The sequence below is a fragment of the Ctenopharyngodon idella genome, chromosome 4, assembly GCF_019924925.1.
Source record: "Ctenopharyngodon idella isolate HZGC_01 chromosome 4, HZGC01, whole genome shotgun sequence".
NCBI lineage: Eukaryota > Metazoa > Chordata > Actinopteri > Cypriniformes > Xenocyprididae > Ctenopharyngodon > Ctenopharyngodon idella.
Genome location: NC_067223.1, coordinates 21,604,087 through 21,628,482, shown reverse-complemented (window position 1 = coordinate 21,628,482; position 24,396 = coordinate 21,604,087). Strand labels below are relative to the sequence as shown.

Below are 24,396 nucleotides of genomic sequence, written 5' to 3'. Positions count from 1 at the left end.
TGCTAGGCAGTTGCTATGGTAACCTGGGTGGTTGCTATGGTGTTACTAGGTGGTGGGTAGTTGTCACAGATAGTTACTATGGAGTTTTTATAGAGTTCTTAGCATGATTTAGTACTTAGCTAATCACTATTAGCATTTAGCTATTCACTGCTAGCATGTGTAGCATGTTGAAAGTCCAGTTTCAGAAGAGTCAACCAGCATGTCTCTACGATGTTCTGATGCAGAGATATAGGTCTGACAAAACGGTTGCTAGGGTACTCTGTTTGGTTGTTAGGGAGTGGCTTGGCAGCTGTCGGTGATGATACTGCAAAGGCTGCTTGTCAGTATGAATGATATAAACCAACCCCCATGCCTCTATGATATTCAGATTTGAAGATATCCCTCTTTGGGTTTGGGTTGCTAGGGTGCTCTAAATGGTTGCTAGGGTGTGGCTAGGAAGTGTTGAAGGTGATTCGTGATTGGCTGTTTGCTGCCCCGAGTCAAACGATCCAACCCTCATCTTTCTATGACACTTCAAAGGAATATCTTTGATCTTTTTGAATGGAAGTCTATGAAACCTGTTACACAAATAGAGTTTGAGAAAAGCACATACACACCGTCACTCATCATGACTCACACACACACACACACACACACACACACACACACACACACACACACACACACACACACACACACTGATCTCACACACACACACACACACACACTGATCTCACACACACACACACACACACTCACACACACACACACACACACTGATCTCACTGTCTATATGAGGATTCATTACACACATTTATTCTGACATGTTATTTCACTGACAGAAGTTCAGCTGTAGTATTAATGTAATGAAGAGAAAATAAGAGACTCTATAACATCTCACTGTTACTGATTCATCATGAGCTCAAAGCATTATGGGTAGAATCTCTCTACAGTCTATTCTGATTCATCAACACAGTTTCAATGATGATTTATAACCAACAATAAACCCAGGATAAAGCGGTTGAGTGAATGTGGTCTGGACTGTGTGGATGAGGCTCATTGTGTCTCCAGAGACGCTGTAGAAGGACAGAGTTCCTGCTCTGTGATCCACATACACTCCTACTCTACTGCTGATGATGGACTTTACTGGGAGTTTAGTCTCTTTGTTATTGTGTTTGAATGAGTAACTGGAGGAAGAGCAGATCAAACTCCAGGACTGATCATTACATCCAAACACACACTCATTACCCCCTCCCTTCCTGCTGATGCTCTTATTTGACACTGATATATACACATTATTCCCACTACACTCAACCTCCCAGTAACAGCGTCCACACACACTCTCTCTACACAACACCTGAAGACACACATCAAATCTGTCTGGATGATCAGGATACGGCTGGACTGTGTCAGTGACAGTAATCACTCTGTTACTCTCAGACAGATGGAGGTATTTATTCACTGTGTTCAGATCCAGATTGAGCTGATGGGAATCTGATGGAGATAAAACACATCAGAATCAGGAATTATCAATCTGTCTGATATCCTGTGCAAATCATCATTATCCATCATCTAGGTCATTTACCCAACCCAAAAAAATGGTTCTTTAAAATATTTCACAATATTACTGTATTTACTGTATTTTGGATGAAATAGCAGAAGAGACTTATTTCAAAAACATAAAAATAAATAAATAAATAAAAAAAACTTACCAACCCCAAACTTTTTATCTGTCATGATAACAGATTTGACTGGATAGTTTAAATATTATCATTAGTTTCCCAAGGATCAAAAAAAAGCCAAGTGAATAAAAATTATTTTATGAGTGTTAAATAAATAAATAAATGCTTTAGAAATGTGGCACTGAAACCTTAATTATGTAGATTATCACAAACTGCAGCCAATCAGCAAACAGGAGCATTCATTATAATGCATTTTAACTTTGGTTATAATTATTTATGAAAAGATATTTTGGCGGGAGGAGCAAACGACAGACACAGTGGGTGTGGCGTCAGGCCTCGGAGAGGCTTTTTAACAGAAATCAGAAAACCTTCAAAAACAGTAAATAAAGTGTCCAAATAAACAGGACCTGGTGTCCTCGTTGTGTCAGGAAAACGTGAAGGAAGGGTAGTGAGCATATAGGAGGGTCCAGGTAAGGGGCGGAGTCCGGCAGCCGCACGCGCTTCTCTCGAGTATGAGGTCTCTGCGGAACAAAAGTGGTCGTTTCTGTATTTGTGGGTGTTTTCAAACTGGTGGGTGTTTATATATCATGCAATGAAAATGATCCCCTTTACCCGACCCCACCCCTAAACCCTACCCACACTCTGACTTGGGCCAATCAGGTAACGCTCTCAAAAATGCCCCTCTGTTTATGGCCTCAATCATTAATGTCCTGCAGAGACCTGTACTTGGCTTCTCTCTCTTTAAGCCATGACAACTGAGGGGAATAGCGGCCCGGCGTCCTAACCTGTCGACGGCGTTACACATGCTTCTCCATTCTGGACCGTGGGTCCGGCGACTCACATCTATGGCGGTGCGGGAGTCCCTCCACGCTCCCTTCCTGGACCCACGAGGACACCAGCGTGCATGCACAGGGGAAAGAGACCGGTCTCTCGGTGAGAAGCACGCTCAGCATTTATTGCTTCCAGTGACCCCCGATGTTCTCTGAATGCCCCGTTGAGAAACACTAATTTACATGAAAACTCTTCTGTCATGTTTTCTTTCTCCCTCTACAAGAAGAACATGAACACACTCAAGAGTTTCTTAGTGACTTACATTGTAGGAAGTCGTTCCTGGTTCTGGGAACAATGTTGCTGAAAGTGACTGTGGAAATCAACAGACATTAAGAGTGTGATTATCATGTCAAGAGAAAATGATCCCTGCATCCGTTCCTAAGACATTTCTAATATGATCTTCTACATGATATGAGATGATGGAGGATCATTTCTGAGAGCAGATGAATCTCCAGGACTTTACCTCTGTCAGAGATCTTCTTCAGCTCCTCTTTGCAGAAATCCTCCAGTTTGTCTCTCAGCTGACGGACAGATTCTCTCACAACATCAAAAGAGGAGAGAGAACTGAAGGGATCGTCATTTACGTCTGTAGATTCAGGAGGAGCTGAGAGAGACTGGAAACTCTACAGAAAACAGAAATCAACATAAATGTAACAGATCAAGAGCATCAATAGAGTCACATGACAGGGTTGAGTAGATTTGATCAGGAAAAGCAGTTGAAAAGCAATGAGTAGATTGACCACTATTTATTATTTTTGAGCAGTTAGTGGCTCTGAAATTCACAAAGACTCTTAGGACACGATCCCAAGGTCAGGTTTTGTGGTTTAAATATGCTAAAGCAGAGGTAAAATACAGCCTTACTTCCTGTTTGAGGACTAAATATTTAAAATATTAGTGAAGTCTGACTGATGATTATATAATAACCGAACACACAGATCAACACTTCAGTCAACGGCTCATTCTGCTCTCATGAAATGTTTCTCTGTGAGTCTCTTGCTCAAGTCCACTATGATCCTGTTCTTCTAGATCTCTGTTACCTGCAGGAAATGGATGTGATCCTGTGTGTGTGAAAGCTGCTCCAGCTCAGCGTCTCTCCTCCTCAGATCATTGATCTCCTGCTCCAGTCGCTCCAGTCGTCCTTCAGCTCGACTCACTGCAGTCTTTTCCTGATCTCTGATCCGCTGTGTGGCCTCAGAGCGGCTTCTCTCGATGGAGCGGATGAGCTCAGTGAAGATCCTCTCACTGTCCTCCACTGCTGTCTGTGCAGAGCGCTGTTAGGACACACATCATAATCACACAGTGGCTTCAGTGAGTCCTGACTGAGACTTCTCAAACTTCTCTTCTTCTCCAGACTCACCTTATGAGACACCACAGCCTCTCTCAGCTGCTGAAGATCTTTCTCTCTCTGCTGGATCCTCTGCTGGAACGACCTCTGCGTCTCCTTCAGCTGGTGCTAAAGGACAAACCAATAACAGGAGAAACATCACATAAATCATCAAGTAAACAGATATGAATCCAGTATCAGTGAAGTGCTGAGACTGAGGGGTTAAAGATCTTTCATGGTAAGATTATAGTTTCAGTCATAAGTGTCAGCATTATTTCATCAATGCCTAGTTTTTTAGAGATAGTTCACCCAGAAATGTAAATTCTTTTATTGTTACTCATCCTCATGTCTTTTCAAACTTGTATGATTTTCTCTTGTTGTGTCTTAATTTGCATACTATAAGGTTTTTCACACTGCTCTTAACCCTGGGTTATCGTCGTTCTAAACACAGCTTTTAACCCCGGGTAAAGGAGTGTTTCACACTTGTAATTTAGATGTGGGGTTAGCTCAGCTTATTACCTGGGGTTATAAAACTGCTCTGGAGCAGGGTTAGCACCGCTTTTGCGGTGTATAAACAGTCGTTTCTGCATATGAAATGTCAAACAGTGATGGAAAATGCAACAATTGGAGTGAAGAAGAGACCGTCGAAGAGATCCTTTATGTAAACAGGTCACATGCTGCGTTTGTCCAGTCAGTGACACTGAGACCCCAAATATGCAGATAAAGACTTTTTCCCAGGGTTTAGGAATGTGCAGTGTGAAACGGTAGCTTATAAATACCCAGGATTAGCTGTTAACCCCGGGTATAGTATAAGCAGTGTGAAACGTGAATAAAATAACCCAGGATTCATTTACCAGGGGTTTAGAATGACCCAGGGTCAACTATTTCAAGTGTGAAAAGTCCTTATGCGTCCTAAATAATACTAAAAATTAGAATTACTGTATCCCAAATCGTAGTATGATTATTTTAAAGATACCCAGGTGGTCTACTATTACTGTTTAGAGTCAGAAGTGAAGATCGGTGCACACTCTAACGGATAATATTGCCCACAACGCATTGTGCGATGGATGAGAATTCAATTATAACTAAAAAACATTAATAAAAAGTGTTAAAAAACTACAAACATGGTAGATGGACGAGTCTGACGATTAAGTAGAAAGGTTTAGATAAACAAGTTTGAGTAAATAATAATCAGTATAAAACCTGACGAAAAGATATTTATTCAATGTTATCCATGTTATTTTTCATCTGCAACACCATTATGAACTTTTGTAATGATACGTTTGTCATTAACTTTTAAATGCATCATTACACAAACACATGAGGAGCGTCTACTCATAAAAGACCCAATACTGGCAGATCAACCAGCTACTATGCTTCTCTCCGAAACGGTAGGAAATTAAATGAATTGAATGTGGAGGATGTTAACTGAGACAAGATGATTGACAGGTCAGTGTAAACTGTGACAGGATGTGTGTAAGTAAGTGATAGAGATCCGTTAAAGATGTAATTATGACATAGTATGTCCTGAAGCTTGCCTACTCTTCTGCTACACATTCAGAAGTCTGTACTGTTTTTTTTTTTTCTTCACAAAAACAGTACATACTTTTAGGGCATAGTGTAAGTAGTCGAATTGGGACACAGCATTAGGTTACCCCTCTTGGAGTTGTATGGATTTCTTTTATGCTATCTTAATGTACTTCTTGAAGATTGAAACCTTTGGACCCTACTGACTTTCAATCAATGGACAAATAAGACATTCCTAAAAATACCTTCTTTTGTGTTCCTCGGAAAAAAGAAAGTCACTCCAGTTTGGAATAACATGAGTAAATGATGAATGTGAACTACTGGTTTAAAGGGGTCGTATTAAGAAGCCTAATCATTCAGTCCTGTCAAACATCATTACGAATGTATACCAGCAGTCATTGTGCCGTCCCAACGACAATTCTTCCAGCATCCCTCCACCTCCCCATCGCCAGTTATGGTAAAGCGTGTTACATTTCCGACACACACTCTAATCAGTAGACCAATCACAACAGACTGAGGCCGGCTGTGATTTTTGAAAGGCAGGTTTTAAAGAAACTGAAATTAAAACAGTGTTCAGACAGAGAGGGTGAAAACAGACATTTAATGATGTCAATGTAGTCTAGTAGACCCCATAAACAACATTACAAACCTGCAAATGAGCACAAGGTGACCTCTTTAAGTTCATACCTGTTTCTCTGTCCTCTGTGCTGCAGCTGATACAGTGTCGTGGTTTTTATGTTCATCCATCGTACACAGCAAACATATACACTCCTGATCAGTGCGGCAGAAAACCTCAAGGATCTTGTCGTGTTTTGGGCAGATCATCTCCTGCAGTCGTCCGGTGGCTTCAGTCAGATTGTGTCTCTTTCCTTTAAAGAAACTCTCATGTTGTTCAAGGTGATTCTGACAGTAAGAGTTCAGACACACCAGACAGGATTTGACGGCTTTGTGTTTTCTTCCTGTACAGACGTCACACTGCACATCTCCAGCTCCAGCGTAACAGTCAGCAGGAAGTTTAATCTTCTTCAGTTTCTCCACCATTTCAGCCAGAATGGTGTTTTTAGCTAAAGCAGGTCTTGGACTGAAGGTCTGTCTGCACTGAGGGCAGCTGTAGACTCTCATCTGATCCTCCTGATCCCAGCAGCCTGTAATACAGATCTTACAGTAACTGTGTCCACAGGGAATGGCCACTGGATCCTTCAGGAGATCCAGACACACTGAACACATGAACTCATCCTGAGAAATTCTGGCTTCTGCCATTTTACTGCATAAATACAGAGACACAAACACACAACAGCTCGACTACACTTCAGTTTCTCTTTCTCTGAACTCATGTGTTTCCTGGTTCTGTGTTTGAGTGACGTGTGTAAAACAGGTTTGTCTGTAAAGCAGTTTCCTCATTCCTGGTCAAGGAGAGTCTCATTGCTGCTAAGTTTCTAGTTTTCATGGGTGTTCCCACACACATTGTGTTTAATCAGTCTCACAAACACTATAAGTTAAAGAGAAGCAAGACAACATCCTTCAAAGTTCAGTAATTCTGTATCCTAAATACTACACTGTTACTGCAGGACTGAAAACTGTGTCCAGAATTACTGTAAGTCTCCATGAAATCAAATTTGCCAAATCTTTTTTTTTAATACTGAATATCGCAGTATTTATTATAAATGATTTATCCATGCACATCATTTTGTTAAATACATGTGATCGTAATCTTGAATCAAAATAACTTCTTCTCCCTCTTGCAGCAACATTTCCTCTCTGATGATGTGTTTACTGGCATGAGGGCGGGGCAACCTGTCACTCACATGAGATCCCTTGTAATGGTGGTGGACCCCAAAAAACTAATAAATAACTTGATTTAAATCAAATCATTCGGGCACCAGACAGGAGAAGGTCTGTCAAAATAAACCCAGGATAGCATAAGTAAACCACCTGTTACATACAACAAAACCAAACACTCTGACTTTTTCTTTCCATCAACACAATGAGCGTTACAATGTTTATATTTTTAACATCTTTTATACAAATATATATAAAGATATGTATGTTTTTGTTTCAACAGCTTCCCCCGGAAATCTTTTCCGAGATCCTCAAGAAAGTTATTTTTAAACTGGTGATTCTGAATATTTTGCCCCTTTCACTGTATTGCAGGTGGTTTAGGGATGCAGTCATGAATGAAGTTTTTTTAGATAGCAGCAAACTTTGTCTGGTTAAACTAAGATTTATTGGGGTTTTTTTGTGTTATGAGGCATTTAAACTTGAACCTCCACATTAATATCTTTCTATTTATCTTTGTTGTATTTTGTCTTTACACTTTAATGTGTGGCCAACTGGAAGAGTTTCTCTCAGGACTTCCATAAAGAGTTCAGACAGATGTACAGCATCAGGGAGTGCAGAGCCCTTTTCTAGTCCAATCTTTCCTAGTGAAAGTTTTTTATTTTTTTTCTGCTGCAGGAAATGCATTGCTGTGTTAAGTTCATAAAACTTGTGCAGAAGGGGAAGAAAGAGATGAACTGGTTTTGATGTAATAATTGATGTAACTTAAAAGCTCAAGCTATGGCAAACATGTGGACGACAAAAACTGGTTTCACTCGTACATCTACCTATGAGGTACCTATATATTATATCTTTAAGGTTTGCAAAAAATTCCATTCTGCTCATATTTTATGTTAATGTCATTTACTAAGTATCACTATAAACATTAAAAGGCATGAAATCCAACTAATCAATTGCGTGTTGATTAGCATTTGTGTTACCACACAAATACCATGGATAAACTTTGTTTTTTGCAGAAAAACCATGGTTAATTTGTGGTTACCATGGTTTAACTACAGTTAAGCATGATTTCTGGAACATTATTTTGGAACAAAAATGCATCTAAATATTAAAAAAAAAAAAAAAAAAATTATTCCACCACATACACAATTTAATCACATTTATTTTACAAGCTGGCTTCAGAAACAGTATCACTTTATGCCAGCAATTATTTTGCACAGTTTGACTTTATTGTTTATGCTTTGTGATAATACAAAATTGTGAAATGTTGGAATGTGAAAAAAAAAAAAAGTGAAATGTGAAAAAAGAGGATATTTCTCTAAATCAGCTACATTTTATTTTATTTTCATACACTATTTTTAGCCTGCATTCTTTTACAGGCTGATCATCAGTTGAATTATATTGTCTTAAAGTCCCCCTGTAGTCAATACTTTTATCCCTTAAAACTCGTCTTGACCACCAAAAATACATATTTAAATGTTTTTTTCCTGTGAAAAAATTTTATTAATGCCTTAACATAGCTTGAATGTAACTCTACACCTTTGCCTCATTTAATACACACAGATCTATGAATATGATAATTAGCCTCTCACCTCAACTCACTCGCACGAGCTCAGACGAGATCCACTCGGTCAACTTACTGAGGTAAACGCTGCACAATGGTATCGCTTTTACAATGTCGGACACATAACGGTAATTAATATAATTAGCATTTTGCTTGGCTACATTATCAAACAGCTAATAATGTGTTGCTAATTGTTATGCGGTGGTTACGGAGCAAACAGGGATAGCTCACTATTAGACAGACTTCACAGAGGCGCTTGGTATCACATAACCGGCGCTTTATTCCCCATGGATGACTGTCTGTCACAAATGTTGTGCCGACCACAGCATTACTTGATAAACAAAACAAACAAAGGAGCAACAGAAAAAGACTGAAAATAACCTGCATACATGCGGTGCTCTGATCACACATACCATGCAGATCAACAACAGTTTAACATGAGTGCGCAGTTCTTAAAGGGGCCACACTATATTTCTACTCGTTACAGATTTCCCCCAGCCAAAAAAAGGCTGCCCTCAGCCGTACACAGCAAAAGAAACACATGTAATTAACAACCACTCGTACATGAAGGAGTTGAAAAGTTACCAGGGCAGAGGAATAATGTACAGACAGTACAAGCATACATGTTAGCACAGCATACATTAGTTTAGTAACACTGGAGAAAAGTATGACCACAAAACAAAAGTGAAACACTCATTTTCCCTTAGATGAGAACCAAGAATATGCATGAACATTAACAATTAACATATTTAAGTAACACTGAACCTTGGTCTGTCGTCACTACAAGTCAAACCTTTGTGTATGGTAGGGGTTGGTCCACTTATTCACCGTCCAGTCAGAAGTAATTCTAGGGGCTTTTCTTTGTCTCAGTCCATAACGTCCCTGACCCTGATTTGTGGGTTCGTCAGTAACAGCGTCAGATGCCAAGTCATGAGAGCCAGAGACAGCTCCGACGTCAATACTGTCAGGAACAAGGTCAAGTGATTGTTCAGTGCAATGTTCTGGAGAACTCTCATCCGAGTGTCGATTCAAAGGTTCATTTGAATAGTCTGTATCAATCCTTTGGTCAGCATTAGCAGATTCCTCTCTGTCTGTTTGGGAATCAAAGTCCACATCCAAAGGTAGTGACATCTCAACATTACCATAGGAACTTGCTGTAGGCATGGCTGTATCCCATGAATGAAACAGCTGCAGATTTACAACATGATACACGCCAGCATCCTCTCCAGTGTCAACATTTGAAAGTTTATAGTTAACACTAGACAGTTTCTTAGAGACGCGAAATGGTCCAGCATACACTGGGGCCAGTTTAGCAGTAAAGCTTGCGTCAGCATCAGATCTTGGATGAGTCTTAACCCTGACTAAGTCCCCCACAGCATATGAAACCGTGCGTCGCTTCTTGTCGTAATAATGTTTCTTTTTTTCATGGCTCGCACTTAAAGCAGACCTGGCGTGATCGTGAGCATCCTGCAGGGAAGCTCTCAAACTCTCAGGAAAAGGCACATTAGGATCATCCACTCCCTCAGTAGTTGGCTGTGTTATCAAATCAAGCGGCGTCTCCAACTCACGGCCATATAACAACATTGCTAGAGAGTGACCCGTACTTTCATGGCAAGCCGTTCGAAGAGCAAAACAGATTTGTGGAAGATACTTGTCCCACGAAGTGTGCTTGTCCTCCACGTAAGCACGTATGGCAGTTTTAAGTGTGCGGTTCACCCTTTCAGTGGCGTTTGTTTGCGGGTGGTACGCCGTTGTAAGCCGGTGTTCAGTACCAAGGGCAGCAACCACATGCTCAAAAAGATTGCTCACAAATGGGGTCCCACGATCTGATATGAGATAGGTTGGCGCACCATGTCGGGCAAATATCTCACTAAGAAACTTACTAGCTGCCACTTGAGCTGTTGCTGACCGCACTGCACTCACTTCCACCCATTTAGAAAAGTAGTCAACGAAGACGATTAGATATTCGTTGCCACTCTGCGTACGGGGAAGCGGACCTACAAAATCCACTCCTGTGAATTCCCAGGGTTTCATTGGTTTTATTGGAACCATCAGACCTGCTGGTTTTCTTTGGCTCGGCTTCGTCAACTGGCACACCGGACACGAAATAACATATCTTTTCGCATCTGTCGCCATTTTGGGCCAAAAGAACCTTTGCCTCAGCCTGGCCAGCGTTTTTGTCACACCCAGGTGGCCAGCTGTAGGATGGTCGTGATAATATTTGAGTACAGTGGGTCGAATTACTGTTGGGACATATAACTTAAGCTGCTTCATTGGGTGGAGACTGCAGATTACCTTAGGGTCCCTGAAATAAAGCAGACCATCATGAATGACATGTTCTTCGTCTGTACCGCCCCCTTCAAGGTTTCGAAGAAGACTGCCAACCACTGGGTCACCAATTTGCAATTGCCTCAACTGCGCTTTGTCTGTGATTGTGACCGAGGAAAGACTGCGCCAATCCAACCCAGCTATGACAGCATGCGGCGGAAGGATGTCGATAGGGCCCTCACAATGCGGCAATGGGCTGCGTGATAGAGCGTCAGGAACTTTATTCTGAACACCCGGCGACGATGTTGAAGTCAAAATCCTGTAGGCGCAAGGACCATCTCGCCAGTCGTCCAGAGGGGTTGGGACGGTTCATTAGCCACCTCAGGCTGTTGTGATCAGTATAAACGGTTACATGAAGGCCCTCAATGTAAGGTCTGAAATGTTCCAGGGCCCAAATCACTCCCAAACACTCTTTCTCAGGCGTTGAGTATGGTCTTTCGGCTTTGTGCAGTGTCCTGCTTGCAAAAGCAACGACTACATCTCGCCTCATGTCATCCTCCTGCATCAAGGCCGCACCAAGGCCTAAGTCACAAGCGTCAGTGTGGATGGAAAATGGGCGTGTGAAATCTGGGAGGCACAGAATGGGTTCAGAAGTAAGGCAGTTTTTCAAGTAATCCATTGAAGCCTGACAACTGTCATCCCAGTTGAATGGGGTTTCCTTTCTGGTGAGTCTAAAAAGTGGCTCGGCTTTCTCTGCATATTTTGGAACGAACCGTCTGTAGTAGCTTGTGAGGCCGAGAAATCCTCTCACTTGTTTCACATCTGTCGGCGTTCTGAAATCTGTGACTGCTTCAAGCTTATTCGGGTCAGGGGAAATACCATCTGGAGTGATCCTGTATCCTAGAAAGACGAGTTCACTCAAACAGAACTGACACTTATTCAGCTTAAGAGTAAGACCAGCTGACTTTAGTCTTGACAGGACTTCTTGGAGGTCTTCCAAGTGCTGCTCAAAGGTTGGAGATGCGACGATGATATCGGCAAGATACACTGCGCAGCACTTATAGACCAAGCCAGCGAGGACATTGTTCATTACCCTCTGAAACGTAGCTGGGGCGTTACAGAGTCCAAAAGGGAGAACCTTGAATTGAAATAGGCCACAGTGTAATGTGAAAGCTGTCTTTGGTCTTGACTGTTTCTCCACTGACACCTGCCAGTACCCCCGAGCCAAATCAAGAGTCGAAAGAAATTTTCCACGAGCCAGGAAATCCAATGATTCGTCGACTCTGGGTAGTGGGTATGAATCCTTGTGTGTCAGATGATTAAGGCCTCTGTAGTCTACGCAAAACCTGTGGTCTCCACATGGCTTCTTGACAATTACTACAAGTGCTGCCCATGGACTGGAAGAGGGTTCGATAATGTCTTCTTCAAGCATCATCTGAATTTGATCCTCAATTATCTGTTTCTTAGCTGGTGAGCTCTGGTATGGTGGGAGGTGGACTGGTTTCGCATCACCAGTGTTGATTTCGTGTTCGCCCAATGCGGTATGTCCTAGATGTCCATCAAACAAGCTCCAAAAGTCTTTAAGAAGGTCCCTCAAATCCTCTTTTTGTTCCTTTTTCAGACAAGCCATCTCAACTTTCTCATCCAAGGCAGACTGGGAGACATCCAAGAACATCAAGCTTCCAAGCTCAGGTGCCTCCAACCACTCACTCCAAACCTCTTGTGGTGTAGGTTCACCAAGGGTCACTGTCCTTGATGGGATATGAAGGCTAACCGACGCTCGTAGCATAAAATCCATCCCTAGGATGAGTGGAGAGGATAGATCAGGGATAATGACAAAACGATGGTAGAAATTTTTACCCTGGAGGCCAACGTTTAACCAGACAATACCAGTCGGAGTGCAAACAGCACTGTTGGCAAGCTGAATTGGGGAAAAAGTCCAAGGTTGAACCTTCTGAGAATGTTGCAAGACATCAGAAATCATGTTTGTACGAACTGCCGAAAGTGAGGCACCTGTGTCCAGCGCTGCGTCAATGGCCTTGTGACAGAAATTAACTTTAACAATAAACGGTGTGTTCCAAAATGAAGGAGAAGAATGGACATGTGGAGGACCAAGGACAAGTGACTCAGGCGGGGACACAAGATAAGGGTGAGGCGCATTTATCTTTTGGAGGGAGGATTGCCAAGTTGAAACGTCCTCCCTCCCCTGAAGTTTACCTTCTGCCGAACAGAATTTAGTTTTTTCTCCTCCATTTCTGATGTGGCTTTAGCCTCCTCAGGGTTCTGTGGCTCATTCGAAACTGGACTTGTCTGTTTGTCAGTGACTGGAAAAGACACAGTCTGTTGTGCAAAGTTGCAATTGGGACAGTTTCTAGATGTGAAACCAGGAGCAGAACATTTGAAACAATAAGTCTCTCGCATGTTTTTGCTTCTCTGTACCACTGGTTCATTACGGCTATCAGGGCCGAGAGTGGAGTGCAGCTCGTGGGCACACATCAAGAGGTCTATGACTGAAGTAACTTGTGTGCCATACAAAGCAACTCTGTAGCGCTCAAGTGCATGCTTGCAGATAAGATCAATCTGTTCTTGTTCAGGGGGTGGTGACTTAAGTTTCTTGAATTCAGATAACAAGTGCGCAACAAATGTTGGGAATGGTTCTCCTTGAGCTTGAACACGGTCAAGAATACCTCTCCAGACACGCTCTTGGTTATCCGAAGGAAGAAATACAGTCTTGAACAGGGTGCAGAACTGTATCCAAGATGTAACGTGTGAACTCAGTACTATAAACCACTTCCTGGGCTCTTTAGCTAAGAAACGTGGCAATTCAAGCAAAATTTGAGCATCACTGAGACCCAAAGAAGTTCTGTAGGCATCCACGAGAAGAAGCCAGTCATCAGGTTGAACTTTTCCATCGTTCACAAACACAGGGGGTTCCAGTCTCGATTGGTGCAAGACTGAAGCCAAGGTTCTGGTTGCATTGTTCAATTCAAGAGAACTTTGAGCCAGGCCAAACGCATTTTCCGTTCTGGCGTTCATTTCCCCTTCAAAGGACTGAAGTCCGTGTTTTTGACCAGTTTGTGCTTGAGCATATGGGGTTGACGAAGCAACAGGCCTGACTTGTGAAGGCAATTGGTATGAAGGAGGTATGTGCAAGTTTTGTGCGCAACTGTCAATAATACCTCTCTGTAGGTCAAAAGACTCACTCAGGCATTTCCTCAGCATTGCCACTTCCTCCTTCAATGACTCAACCTGCATCTCCAGGCGATCCGCTGTTGCTGGCACTCTCCGCCTGGGTGGATACTCAAAGCATGCAGATTGGTCAGTTAAGTCAGTCTCGTCATCAGCACGTCTGTTCATTGCAACAAAATCAGTTTGTGACAGAGCAATATGAAATTCAAAAATATTCAACTTGCATCAATTTCTTGTATGCCAGTAATATAGTAACAAATTAGAAACAGCTGGATACCTTTTTAGAAAAAAAAACTAACCATATAATACGAAATGTGGCATGTACAAAAAGTTTTTTTTTTTTGAAGAAAACAGTGACAACAGTTCAGAATCACCGAACTTCAAACAGAGTCCAGTAAATTCTCTTCCGATTTCTTTTCAGTTTTTTTTTCTTTAGGTTATGATAAGCACACACCATGCAAGTGTGAGGAATTATACCAAATTATGACTCAAAAAATGTAAAAAGTCCAGGAAAAACCAAATCCAGCTCAAAAAACAGTTCAGGAAAAATCCAGTGCAAAAAACAAACAAACAAAAAAAGTTCTCAAGTTCAATTCAACCAGTCCAACAGTTTCAGCGAATGAACACAATGGACGGAGAAACCAGTTCCGAATCTCCGAAACAGCAAAAGTTGATCACGAAACAGTCAAATTCCTGGTTACCTCAACGAACCACAATCCTATGTGCAGATTAAATCAAATTGTATCCATAACGACATAAATCCGCTGGAATGTGAAGAAATATCAGCTGCGTCACGCACACAAAATGTCCGCTGCAGCGTCGGGCAGTTCACTCTGTACGCACTGGAATAGGCCTCGTGCAGACTCACGCATGTCGGCGAGGAAGATTACAGCATTTACGGCGTCACTCGTCCCAAACCGGTTCTGCATCCGTGTAAACTTCTCCATAAATCCAAAGCCAGAGATAAAATGTTCGGGCGCCACTTGTAATGCGGTGGTTACGGAGCAAACAGGGATAGCTCACTATTAGACAGACTTCACAGAGGCGCTTGGTATCACATAACCGGCGCTTTATTCCACATGGAACTTTGGTGACTGTCTGTCACAAATGTTGTGCCGTCCACAGCATTACTTGATAAACAAAAACAAAGGAGCAACAGAAAAAGACTTGAAAATAACCCGCATACATGCGGTGCTCTGATCACACATACCATGCAGATCAACAACAGTTTAACATGAGCGCGCAGTTCTTAAAGGGGCCACACTATATTTCTACTCGTTACATAATGTTATACAAACCATGTTCCCCTTCGCGAGTCAGACAGCTGCCTTCTAACAATCAGTATCCTTAGAAATGCTTTGAACAACTCAGAACATCAGTGTAGAAAGACATATAATTCATCATAACATCGTAATATACATCATTTGCTAAATATTAAAAAAAAAAAAAAAACATCGTAATATAACATCTCGCGCTCATGCGGCAGTACCGGGGGTCTCGGAAGCTAGATAAGGTTTCAACAAGTCGCTATATTTGTCACAATGCGCTTTCTTGGAAAAAAGTCGCTAAGTTGGCAACACTGATGCAGCCTTCCGCCTTCAGATCCAACCGCTATCAAAAACGGCGTTACGGCAATTTTGCACCGGCCGGAGGCAATTACCAAACTGGTTCCGCGTGCGTATCACACCAATGTACATATTTTGCGACAGCAAATTAGTTATTAATTATGAAGGCTATATTCAAAATAAACTGGTAATACTATTTTTCTTCAAAACTATCAAAAAAATTGAATGCCTGTAGGATTAAAATTTAATGCTTTTTAATGCCATTTAAGGCCTTAATTTTCGCAAAATCCATTTAATGACTTTTAATGCTTTTTAATGCCCCGCGGATACCGATTGACGTGATTGATTACAAGGTAGTTTGTGACGTCAGAAACACCAGCAATTTCAAACTGCGGCTTTGAGACTGTCTTTGGTTTACTTAAAGCATGTTAAAAACACGAGATAGACTTTTGAACAAAATGAAAAACTTGATTTTCACCACAGGGGGACTTTAATTATATTAAGTCTGTGAAATTTCTCCTTGGTGCATGTGGCCTCCTCCTGGGATGGTAGATGAAAATGTTGTTGAGACCGATTTTGAAGGGCCAGAGAAACTCATTGTATCTCCCGGCATGTTGTTGTTTACATTCACCATATCAGCGAATGTATTTTGCAAAGATCCACTGGCATAAAATCGAAGAAATTATCACCTGCAGTGTTGGAGACAGCGCTCTGTTCCTGTCTGTTACGTGTTGTAACTGTGGTGATAACTTGATTAATTCTAACAATTCAACCTTGCTGAAACGAAATAAAGTTCTCTGTCTCTATATATATCTAGAGGATTGGTGCCGTCTCTTTCACGCCGAAAAGCCCACAGATCGTGTAGCCAGTATATCAGATGCGTCATTGTCTCAACATTTTTATTAATGTTTTTAAATGTTTTTTTATCTTCATTTTCACCATGGAAACAAGTAAAGACTTCTCACTTTACAACTACCTTTGACTAGGCATAATATTTAGTCTGAGACATGCGCTACACCCAGATGGTGCAACTGCTATTAATTCTATGCAGGACTTAAAATGCATTTCACGTTAAGCCTAGTGTTATGGCCAGGTGTACGTCCAGCCGTTAACTGTTTGTGTGCCTCTGCACATATTTGTTCTCATATTTCCTTGCCTATCTCCAATCTATCTCCAATAGATGTTGAGAACTACTGAGAACCTGATAATAGCATGTTATAAAATCAAGATATGTGACCTCCACCTTGACTTGGTTTAGACATACATTTTTACAGATAAGCTGGTTCTGTAAGTCCTTGTGCCCAGGTAGTACATAAATAAAACTCCTAATTGGCAAGTTTTTATAATAATGTTTTTTTTTTTTTAAGGATTTTGAACATGTCAGTAGTATCAGCAAATGACACAGGATTCACACTTTATTTTTACACTCATTACCCCGTCCCTTCCTGCTGATGCTCTTATATGACACTGATATAGACACATCATTCCCACTACACTCAATCTCCCAGTAACAGCGTCCACACACACTCTCTCTACACAACACCTGAAGACACACATCAAATCTGTCTGGATGATCAGGATACGGCTGGACTGTGTCAGTGAATGTAATCACTCTGTTCCTCTCAGACAGACGGAGGCGTTTATTCACTGTGTTCAGATCCAGATTGAGCTGATGGGAATCTGATGGAGATAAAACACATCAGAATCAGGAATGATCAATCTGTCTGATATCTTGTGCAAATCATCATTATCCATCATCTAGGTCCTTTACCCAACCCAAGAAAATGGTTCTTTAAAATATTTCACAATATTACTGTATTTACTGTATTTTGGATCAAATAGCAGAAGAGACTTATTTCAAAAACATAAAAAAAAATAAATAAATAAAAACTTTTTATCTGTCATGATAACAGATTTGACTGGATAGTTTAAATATTATCATTAGTTTCCCAAGGATCAAAAAAAAGCCAAGTGAATAAAAATTATTTTATGAGTGTTAAATAAATAAATAAATGCTTTAGAAATGTGGCACTGAAACCTTAATTATGTAGATTATCACAAACTGCAGCCAATCAGCAAACAGGAGCATTTATAATATTTTTTTTTTCCAATGGAAAACAAGAAAAAACATATTGAAAAACATACTGCGTTATATTGTGTCTGAATGCTAAATGAATACGTTTTTTTCCCCCACTGGATGTTTTGCAGCTGCGCCACAGAAAGCTGACAGAAACACTGAAGTAAACAGTCGTGGTGATGGAAATGAAACAGTCTGTTCTGGGGTCTGTTCTTTATATGTGGATTACTCAATTAGCTGGATTTCATTGTTGACTTATAGAAAGTATAATGAATTAAAACACATGACAAACAACCAATTTCAGAATCTGCAAATATTATAATGCATTTTAACTTTGGTTATAATTATTTATGAAAAGATATTTTGGCGGGAGGAGCAAACGACAGACACAGTGGGTGTGGCGTCAGGCCTCGGAGAGGCTTTAACAGAAATCAGAAAACCTTCAAAAACAGTAAATAAAGTGTCCAAATAAACAGGACCTGGTGTCCTCGTTGTGTCAGGAAAACGTGAAGGAAGGGTAGTGAGCATATAGGAGGGTCCAGGTAAGGGGCGGAGTCCAGCAGCCACACGCGCTTCTCTCGAGTATGAGGTCTCTGCAGAACAAAAGTGGGCGTTTCTGTATTTGTGGGTGTTTTCAAACTGGTGGGTGTTTATATATCATGCAATGAAAATGATCCCCTTTACCCGACCCCACCCCTAAACCCTACCCACACTCTGACTTGGGCCAATCAGGTAACGCTCTCAAAAATGCCCCTCTGTTTATGGCCTCAATCATTAATGTCCTGCAGAGACCTGTAGGGGAATAGCGGCCCGGCGTCCTAACCTGTCGACGGCGTTACACATGCTTCTCCATTCTGGACCGTGGGTCTGGCGACTCACATCTATGGCGGTGCGGGAGTCCCTCCACGCTCCCTTCCTGGACCCACGAGGACACCAGCGTGCATGCACAGGGGAAAGAGACCGGTCTCTCGGCGAGAAGCACGCTCAGCATTTATTGCTTCCAGTGACCCCCGATGTTCTCTGAATGCCCCGTTGAGAAACACTAATTTACATGAAAACTCTTCTGTCATGTTTTCTTTCTCCCTCTACAAGAAGAACATGAACACACTCAAGAGTTTCTTAGTGACTTACATTGTAGGAAGTCGTTCCTGGTTCTGGGAACAATGTTGCTGAAAGTGACTGTGGAAATCAACAGACATGAAGAGTATGATTATCATGACAAGAGAAAATGATCCCTGCATCCGTTCCTAAGACATTTCTAATATGATCTTCTACATGATATGAGATGATGGAGGATCATTTCTGAGAGCAGATGAATCTCCAGGACTTTACCTCTGTCAGAGATCTTCTTCAGCTCCTCTTTGCAGAAATCCTCCAGTTTGTCTCTCAGCTGACGGACAGATTCTCTCACAACATCAAAAGAGGAGAGAGAACTGAAGGGATCGTCATTTACGTCTGTAGATTCAGGAGGAGCTGAGAGAGACTGGAAACTCTACAGAAAACAGAAATCAACATAAATGTAACAGATCAAGAGCATCAATGGAGTCACATGACAGGGTTGAGTAGATTTGATCAGGAAAAGCAGTTGAAAAGCAATGAGTAGATTGACCACTATTTATTATTTTTGAGCAGTTAGTGGCTCTGAAATTCACAAGGACTCTTAGGACACGATCCCAAGGTCAGGTTTTGTGGTTTAAATATGCTAAAGCAGAGGTAAAATACAGCCTTACTTCCTGTTTGAGGACTAAATATTTAAAATATTAGTGAAGTCTGACTGATGATTATATAATAACCGAACACACAGATCAACACTTCAGCCAACGGCTCATTCTGCTCTCATGAAATGTTTCTCTGTGAGTCTCTTGCTCAAGTCCACTATGATCCTGTCCTTCTAGATCTCTGTTACCTGCAGGAAATGGATGTGATCCTGTGTGTGTGAAAGCTGCTCCAGCTCAGCGTCTCTCCTCCTCAGATCATTGATCTCCTGCTCCAGTTGCTCCAGTCGTCCTTCAGCTCGACTCACTGCAGTCTTTTCCTGATCTCTGATCCGCCGTGTGGCCTCAGAGCGGCTTCTCTCAATGGAGCGGATGAGCTCAGTGAAGATCCTCTCACTGTCCTCCACTGCTGTCTGTGCAGAGCGCTGTTAGGACACACATCACAATCACACAGTGGCTTCAGTGAGTCCTGACTGAGACTTCTCAAACTTCTCTTCTTCTCCAGACTCACCTTATGAGACTCCACAGCCTCTCTCAGCTGCTGAAGATCTTTCTCTCTCTGCTGGATCCTCTGCTGGAACGACCTCTGCGTCTCCTTCAGCTGGTGCTAAAGGACAAACCAATAACAGGAGAAACATCACATAAATCATCAAGTAAACAGATATGAATCCAGTATCAGTGCTGAGATTGAGGGGTTAAAGATCTTGTATGGTAAGATTATAGTTTCAGTCATAAGTGAGTCATTATTTCATCAATGCCTAGTTTTTTAGAGATAGTTCACCCAGAAATGTAAATTCTTTTATTGTTACTCATCCTCATGTCTTTTCAAACTTGTATGATTTTCTCTTGTTGTGTCTTAATTTGCATACTATAGAGTTTTTCACACTGCTCTTAACCCTGGGTTATCGTCGTTCTAAACACAGCTTTTAACCCACTTGTAATTTAGATGTGGGGTTAGCTCAGCTTATTACCTGGGGTTATAAAACTGCTCTGGAGCTTTTGCGGTGTATAAACAGTCGTTTCTGCATATGAAATGTCAAACAGCGATGGAAAATGCGACAATTGGAGTGAAGAAGAGACCGTCGAAGAGATCCTTTATGTAAACAGGTCACATGCTGCGTTTGTCCAGTCAGTGACACTGAGACCCCAATATGCAGATAAGGACTTTTTCCCAGGGTTTAGGAATGTGCAGTGTGAAACGGTAGCTTATAAATACACAGGATTAGATGTTAACCCCGGGTATAGTATAAGCAGTGTGAAACGTGAATAAAATAACCCAGGATTCATTTACCAGGGGTTTAGAATGAACCAGGGTCAACTATTTCAAGTGTGAAAAGCCCTTGTGTGTCCTAAATAATATTAAAAATTAGAATTACTGTATCTCAAATCGTAGTATGATTACTTTAAAGATACCCAGGTGGTCTACTGTTACTGTTTAGAGTTAGAAGTGAAGATCGGCGCATAATCTAACGGATAATATTGCCCACAACCCACTGTGTGATGGATGAGAATTCAATTATAACTAAAAAACATGAATAAAAATTGTTAAAAAACTACAAACATGGTGGATGGACGAGTCTGACGATTAAGTAGAAAGGTTTAGATAAACAAGTTTGAGTGAATAATAATCAGTATATAACCTGACTACAAGATATTTATTCAATGTTATCCATGCTATTTTTCATCTGCAACTCCATTATGAACTTTTGTAATGATACGTTTGTCATTAACTTTTAAGTGCATCATTATGCAAACACATGAGGAGCGTCTACTCATGAAAGACCCAATACTGGCAGATCAACCTGCTACTACGCTTCTCTCCGAAATGGTAGGAAATTAAATGAAATTGAATGTGGAGGACGTTAACTGAGAGAAGATGATTGACAGGACAGTGTAAACTCTGACAGGATGTGTGTAAGTAAGTGATAGAGATGTCCGTTAAAGATGTAATTATGACATAGTATGTCCTGAAGCTTGTCTACTCTTCTGCTACACATTCAGAAGTCTGTACTGTTTTTTTTTTTTCTTCACAAAAACAGTACATATTTTTAGGGCATAGTGTAAGTAGTCGAATTAGGACACACCATTAAATTACCTCCTTTGGAGTTGTATGGATTTCTTTTATGCTATCTTAATGTCCTTCTTGAAAATTGAAACTTTTGGACCCTACTGACTTTCAATCAATGGACAAATGAGACATTTCTAAAAATACCTTATTTTGTGTTCCTCGGAAAAAAGAAAGTCACTCCAGTTTGGAATAACATGAGTAAATGATGAATGTGAACTTCTGGTTTAAAGGGGTCGTATTAAGAAGCCTAATCATTCAGTCCTGTCAATCATCATTACGAACGTATACCAGCAGCAGTCATTGTGCCGTCCCAACGACAATTCTTCCAGCATCCCTCCACCTCCCCATCGCCAGTTATGGTAAAGCGTGTTACATTTCCGACACACAAGCTAAGCAGTAGACCAATCACAACAGACTGAGGCTGGCTAACCAATCAGAGCAGACTGTGATTTTTGAAAGGCAGGTTTTAAAGAAACTGAAACTAAAACAGTGTTCACACAGAGAGGGTGAAAACAGACATTAAATGATGTCAATGTATTCCAGTAGACCCCATGAACAAAATGATGAACCTGTAAATGATCATAATGTGACCTCTTTAAGTTCATACCTGTTTCTCTGTCCTCTGTGCTGCAGCTGATACAGTGTCGTGGTTTTTATGTTCATCCATACACAGCAGACATATACACTTCTGATCAGTGCGGCAGAAAACCTCAAGGATCTTGTCGTGTTTCGGGCAGATCATCTCCTGCAGTCGTCCAGTGGCTTCAGTCAGATTGTGTCTCTTTCCTTTAAACAAACTCTCATGTTGTTCAAGGTGATTCTGACAGTAAGAGTTCAGACACACCAGACAGGATTTGACGGCTTTGTGTTTTCTTCCAGTACAGACGTCACACTGCACATCTCCAGCTCCAGCGTAACAGTCAGCAGGAAGTTTAATCTTCTTCAGTTTCTCCACCATTTCAGCCAGAATGGTGTTTTTAGCTAAAGCAGGTCTTGGACTGAAGGTCTGTCTGCACTGAGGACAGCTGTAGACTCTCATCTGATCCTCCTGATCCCAGAAGCCTGTAATACAGATCTTACAGTAACTGTGTCCACAGGGAATGGCCACTGGATCCTTCAGGAGATCCAGACACACTGAACACATGAACTCATCCTGAGAAATTCTGGCTTCTGCCATTTTACTGCATGAATACAGAGACAGAAACACACAACAGCTCAACTACACTTCAGTTTCTCTTTCTCTGAACTCATGTGTTTCCTGTTTCCTGGTTTTGTGTTTGAGTGACGTGTGTAAAACAGGTGTGTCTGTAAAGCAGTTTCCTCATTCCTGGTCAAGGAGAGTCTCATTGCTGCTAAGTTTCTAGTTTTCATGGGTGTTCCCACACACATTGTGTTTAATCAGTCTCACAAACACTATAAGTTAAAGAGAGGCAAGACAACATCCTTCGAAGTTCAATAATTCTGTATCCTAAATACTACACTGTTACTGCAGGACTGAAAACTGTGTCCAGAATTACTGTAAGTCTCCATGAAATCAAATTTACCAAATCTTTTTTTTTATTATTATTGAATATCGCAGTATTTATTATAAATGATTTATCCATGCACATCATTTTGTTAAATACATGTGATCGTAATCTTGAATCAAAATAACTTCCTCTCCCTCTTGCAGCGACATCTCCTCTCTGATGATGTGTTTACTGGCATGAGGGCGGGGCAACCTGTCACTCACATGAGATCCCTTGTAATGGTGGTGGACCCCACCACCATTACGTCTTGCGTCTTGATTAGCATTTGTGTTACCACACAAATACTATGGATAAACTTTGTTTTTTGTAGAAAAACCATGGCTAATTTGTGGTTACCATGGTTTAACTACAGTAAACATGATTTCTGGAACAGTGTTTTGGAAAAAAAATGCATCTAAATATTAAAAAAAAAAATATATATATATATATATATCTTGTTTTATTCCACCACATACACAATTTAATCAGTACATTTATTTTACAAGCTGGCTTCAGAAACAATATCACTTTATGCCAGCAATTAATTTGCACAGTTTGACTTTATTCACTTTGTTTATGCTTTGTGATAATACAAAATTGTGAAATGTTGGAATGTGAAAAAAAAGTGAAATGTGAAAAAAGAGGATATTTCTCTAAATCAGCTACATTTTATTTTATTTTCATACACTACAATTCTTTTACAGGCTGATCAGTTGAATTATATTGTCTTAAAGTCCCCCTGTAGTCAATACTTTTATCCCTTAAAACTTGTCTTGACCACCAAAAATACATATTTAAATGTTTTTTTTCCTGTGAAATTTTTTTATTAATGCATTAACATAGCTTGAATGTAACTCTACACCCTTGCCTCATCTATTATACACAGATCTATGAATATGATAATTAGCCTCTCACCTCCACTCACTCGCACAAGCTCAGACGAGATCCACTCGGTCAACTTACTGAGGTAAACGCTACACAATGGTATCGCTTTTACAACATCAGACACATAATGGTAATTAATATGATTAGCGTTTTGCTTGACTACATTATCAAACAGTATTGGGTTTAATAAGGTGCATGATGATGAGCTGATATTACTCTTTAAACATATTAAAATAGGCGAAGCCCATTTTTTTCTTGAACTTCTTATAAAAGTCAATAGGATTTCCATCTGGTCTGGGACCTCGGCCCGCACTCAAATTCTCAGTAACACATAAAACTTCATTAGGTAATTTACAGATTTGTATTTACAGCCATTATCCAATATTTACAACTGGTCCAAATAGCGGCAGGTACTTAACCTTAGTGCAAAATAATAGA

The 24,396-nt window shown here is 40.8% G+C and overlaps 2 protein-coding genes and 1 long non-coding RNA gene across 11 annotated transcripts in view; 1 reads left to right on the top strand and 2 right to left on the bottom strand.

Moving 5' to 3' along the window:
* Positions 1-22,657, top strand: part of LOC127511285 (uncharacterized) — a 66,741-nt gene extending 44,084 nt beyond the window's left edge. Inside the window, exon 3 of the long non-coding RNA XR_007929967.1 lies at positions 22,570-22,657. This is a non-coding gene — a long non-coding RNA (uncharacterized LOC127511285). The remainder of the gene's footprint in view (positions 1-22,569) is intronic.
* Positions 762-6,687, bottom strand: LOC127511133 (tripartite motif-containing protein 16-like). Of its 3 annotated transcripts, none has more exons than XM_051891743.1 (6): positions 6,031-6,687; positions 3,850-3,945; positions 3,530-3,763; positions 2,956-3,115; positions 2,755-2,802; positions 762-1,473 (listed from the first exon to the last, which is right to left on the bottom strand). In XM_051891743.1, the coding sequence occupies exons 1-6, from the start codon at positions 6,601-6,603 to the stop codon at positions 947-949; spliced, it is 1,638 nt and encodes a 545-aa protein (XP_051747703.1). In that variant the 5' UTR covers positions 6,604-6,687; the 3' UTR covers positions 762-946. The 3 variants fall into 3 exon arrangements, with proteins under 3 accessions (XP_051747703.1, XP_051747704.1, XP_051747705.1); XM_051891744.1 differs by lacking the exon at positions 762-1,473 and adding an exon at positions 2,166-2,182 and having other exon boundaries at positions 6,031-6,656; XM_051891745.1 differs by lacking the exon at positions 762-1,473 and adding an exon at positions 2,523-2,539 and having other exon boundaries at positions 6,031-6,656.
* Positions 2,230-23,096, bottom strand: LOC127511169 (E3 ubiquitin/ISG15 ligase TRIM25-like). Of its 7 annotated transcripts, XR_007929850.1 has the most exons (8): positions 22,173-23,095; positions 20,009-20,104; positions 19,689-19,922; positions 19,115-19,274; positions 18,914-18,961; positions 18,606-18,824; positions 18,262-18,375; positions 17,140-17,385 (listed from the first exon to the last, which is right to left on the bottom strand). XR_007929850.1 is itself a non-coding variant. In XM_051891837.1 (6 exons), exons 1-6 carry the CDS (start codon positions 22,740-22,742, stop codon positions 17,114-17,116), a joined length of 1,380 nt encoding a protein of 459 aa, XP_051747797.1. In that variant the 5' UTR covers positions 22,743-23,093; the 3' UTR covers positions 8,264-17,113. The 7 variants fall into 7 exon arrangements, 3 of the variants coding, with proteins under 3 accessions (XP_051747797.1, XP_051747798.1, XP_051747799.1); XR_007929851.1 differs by lacking the exons at positions 17,140-17,385; positions 18,262-18,375 and adding an exon at positions 2,230-2,446 and having other exon boundaries at positions 22,173-23,096; XR_007929849.1 differs by having other exon boundaries at positions 17,215-18,375.
* Positions 23,097-24,396: the final 1,300 nt, after the last annotated feature.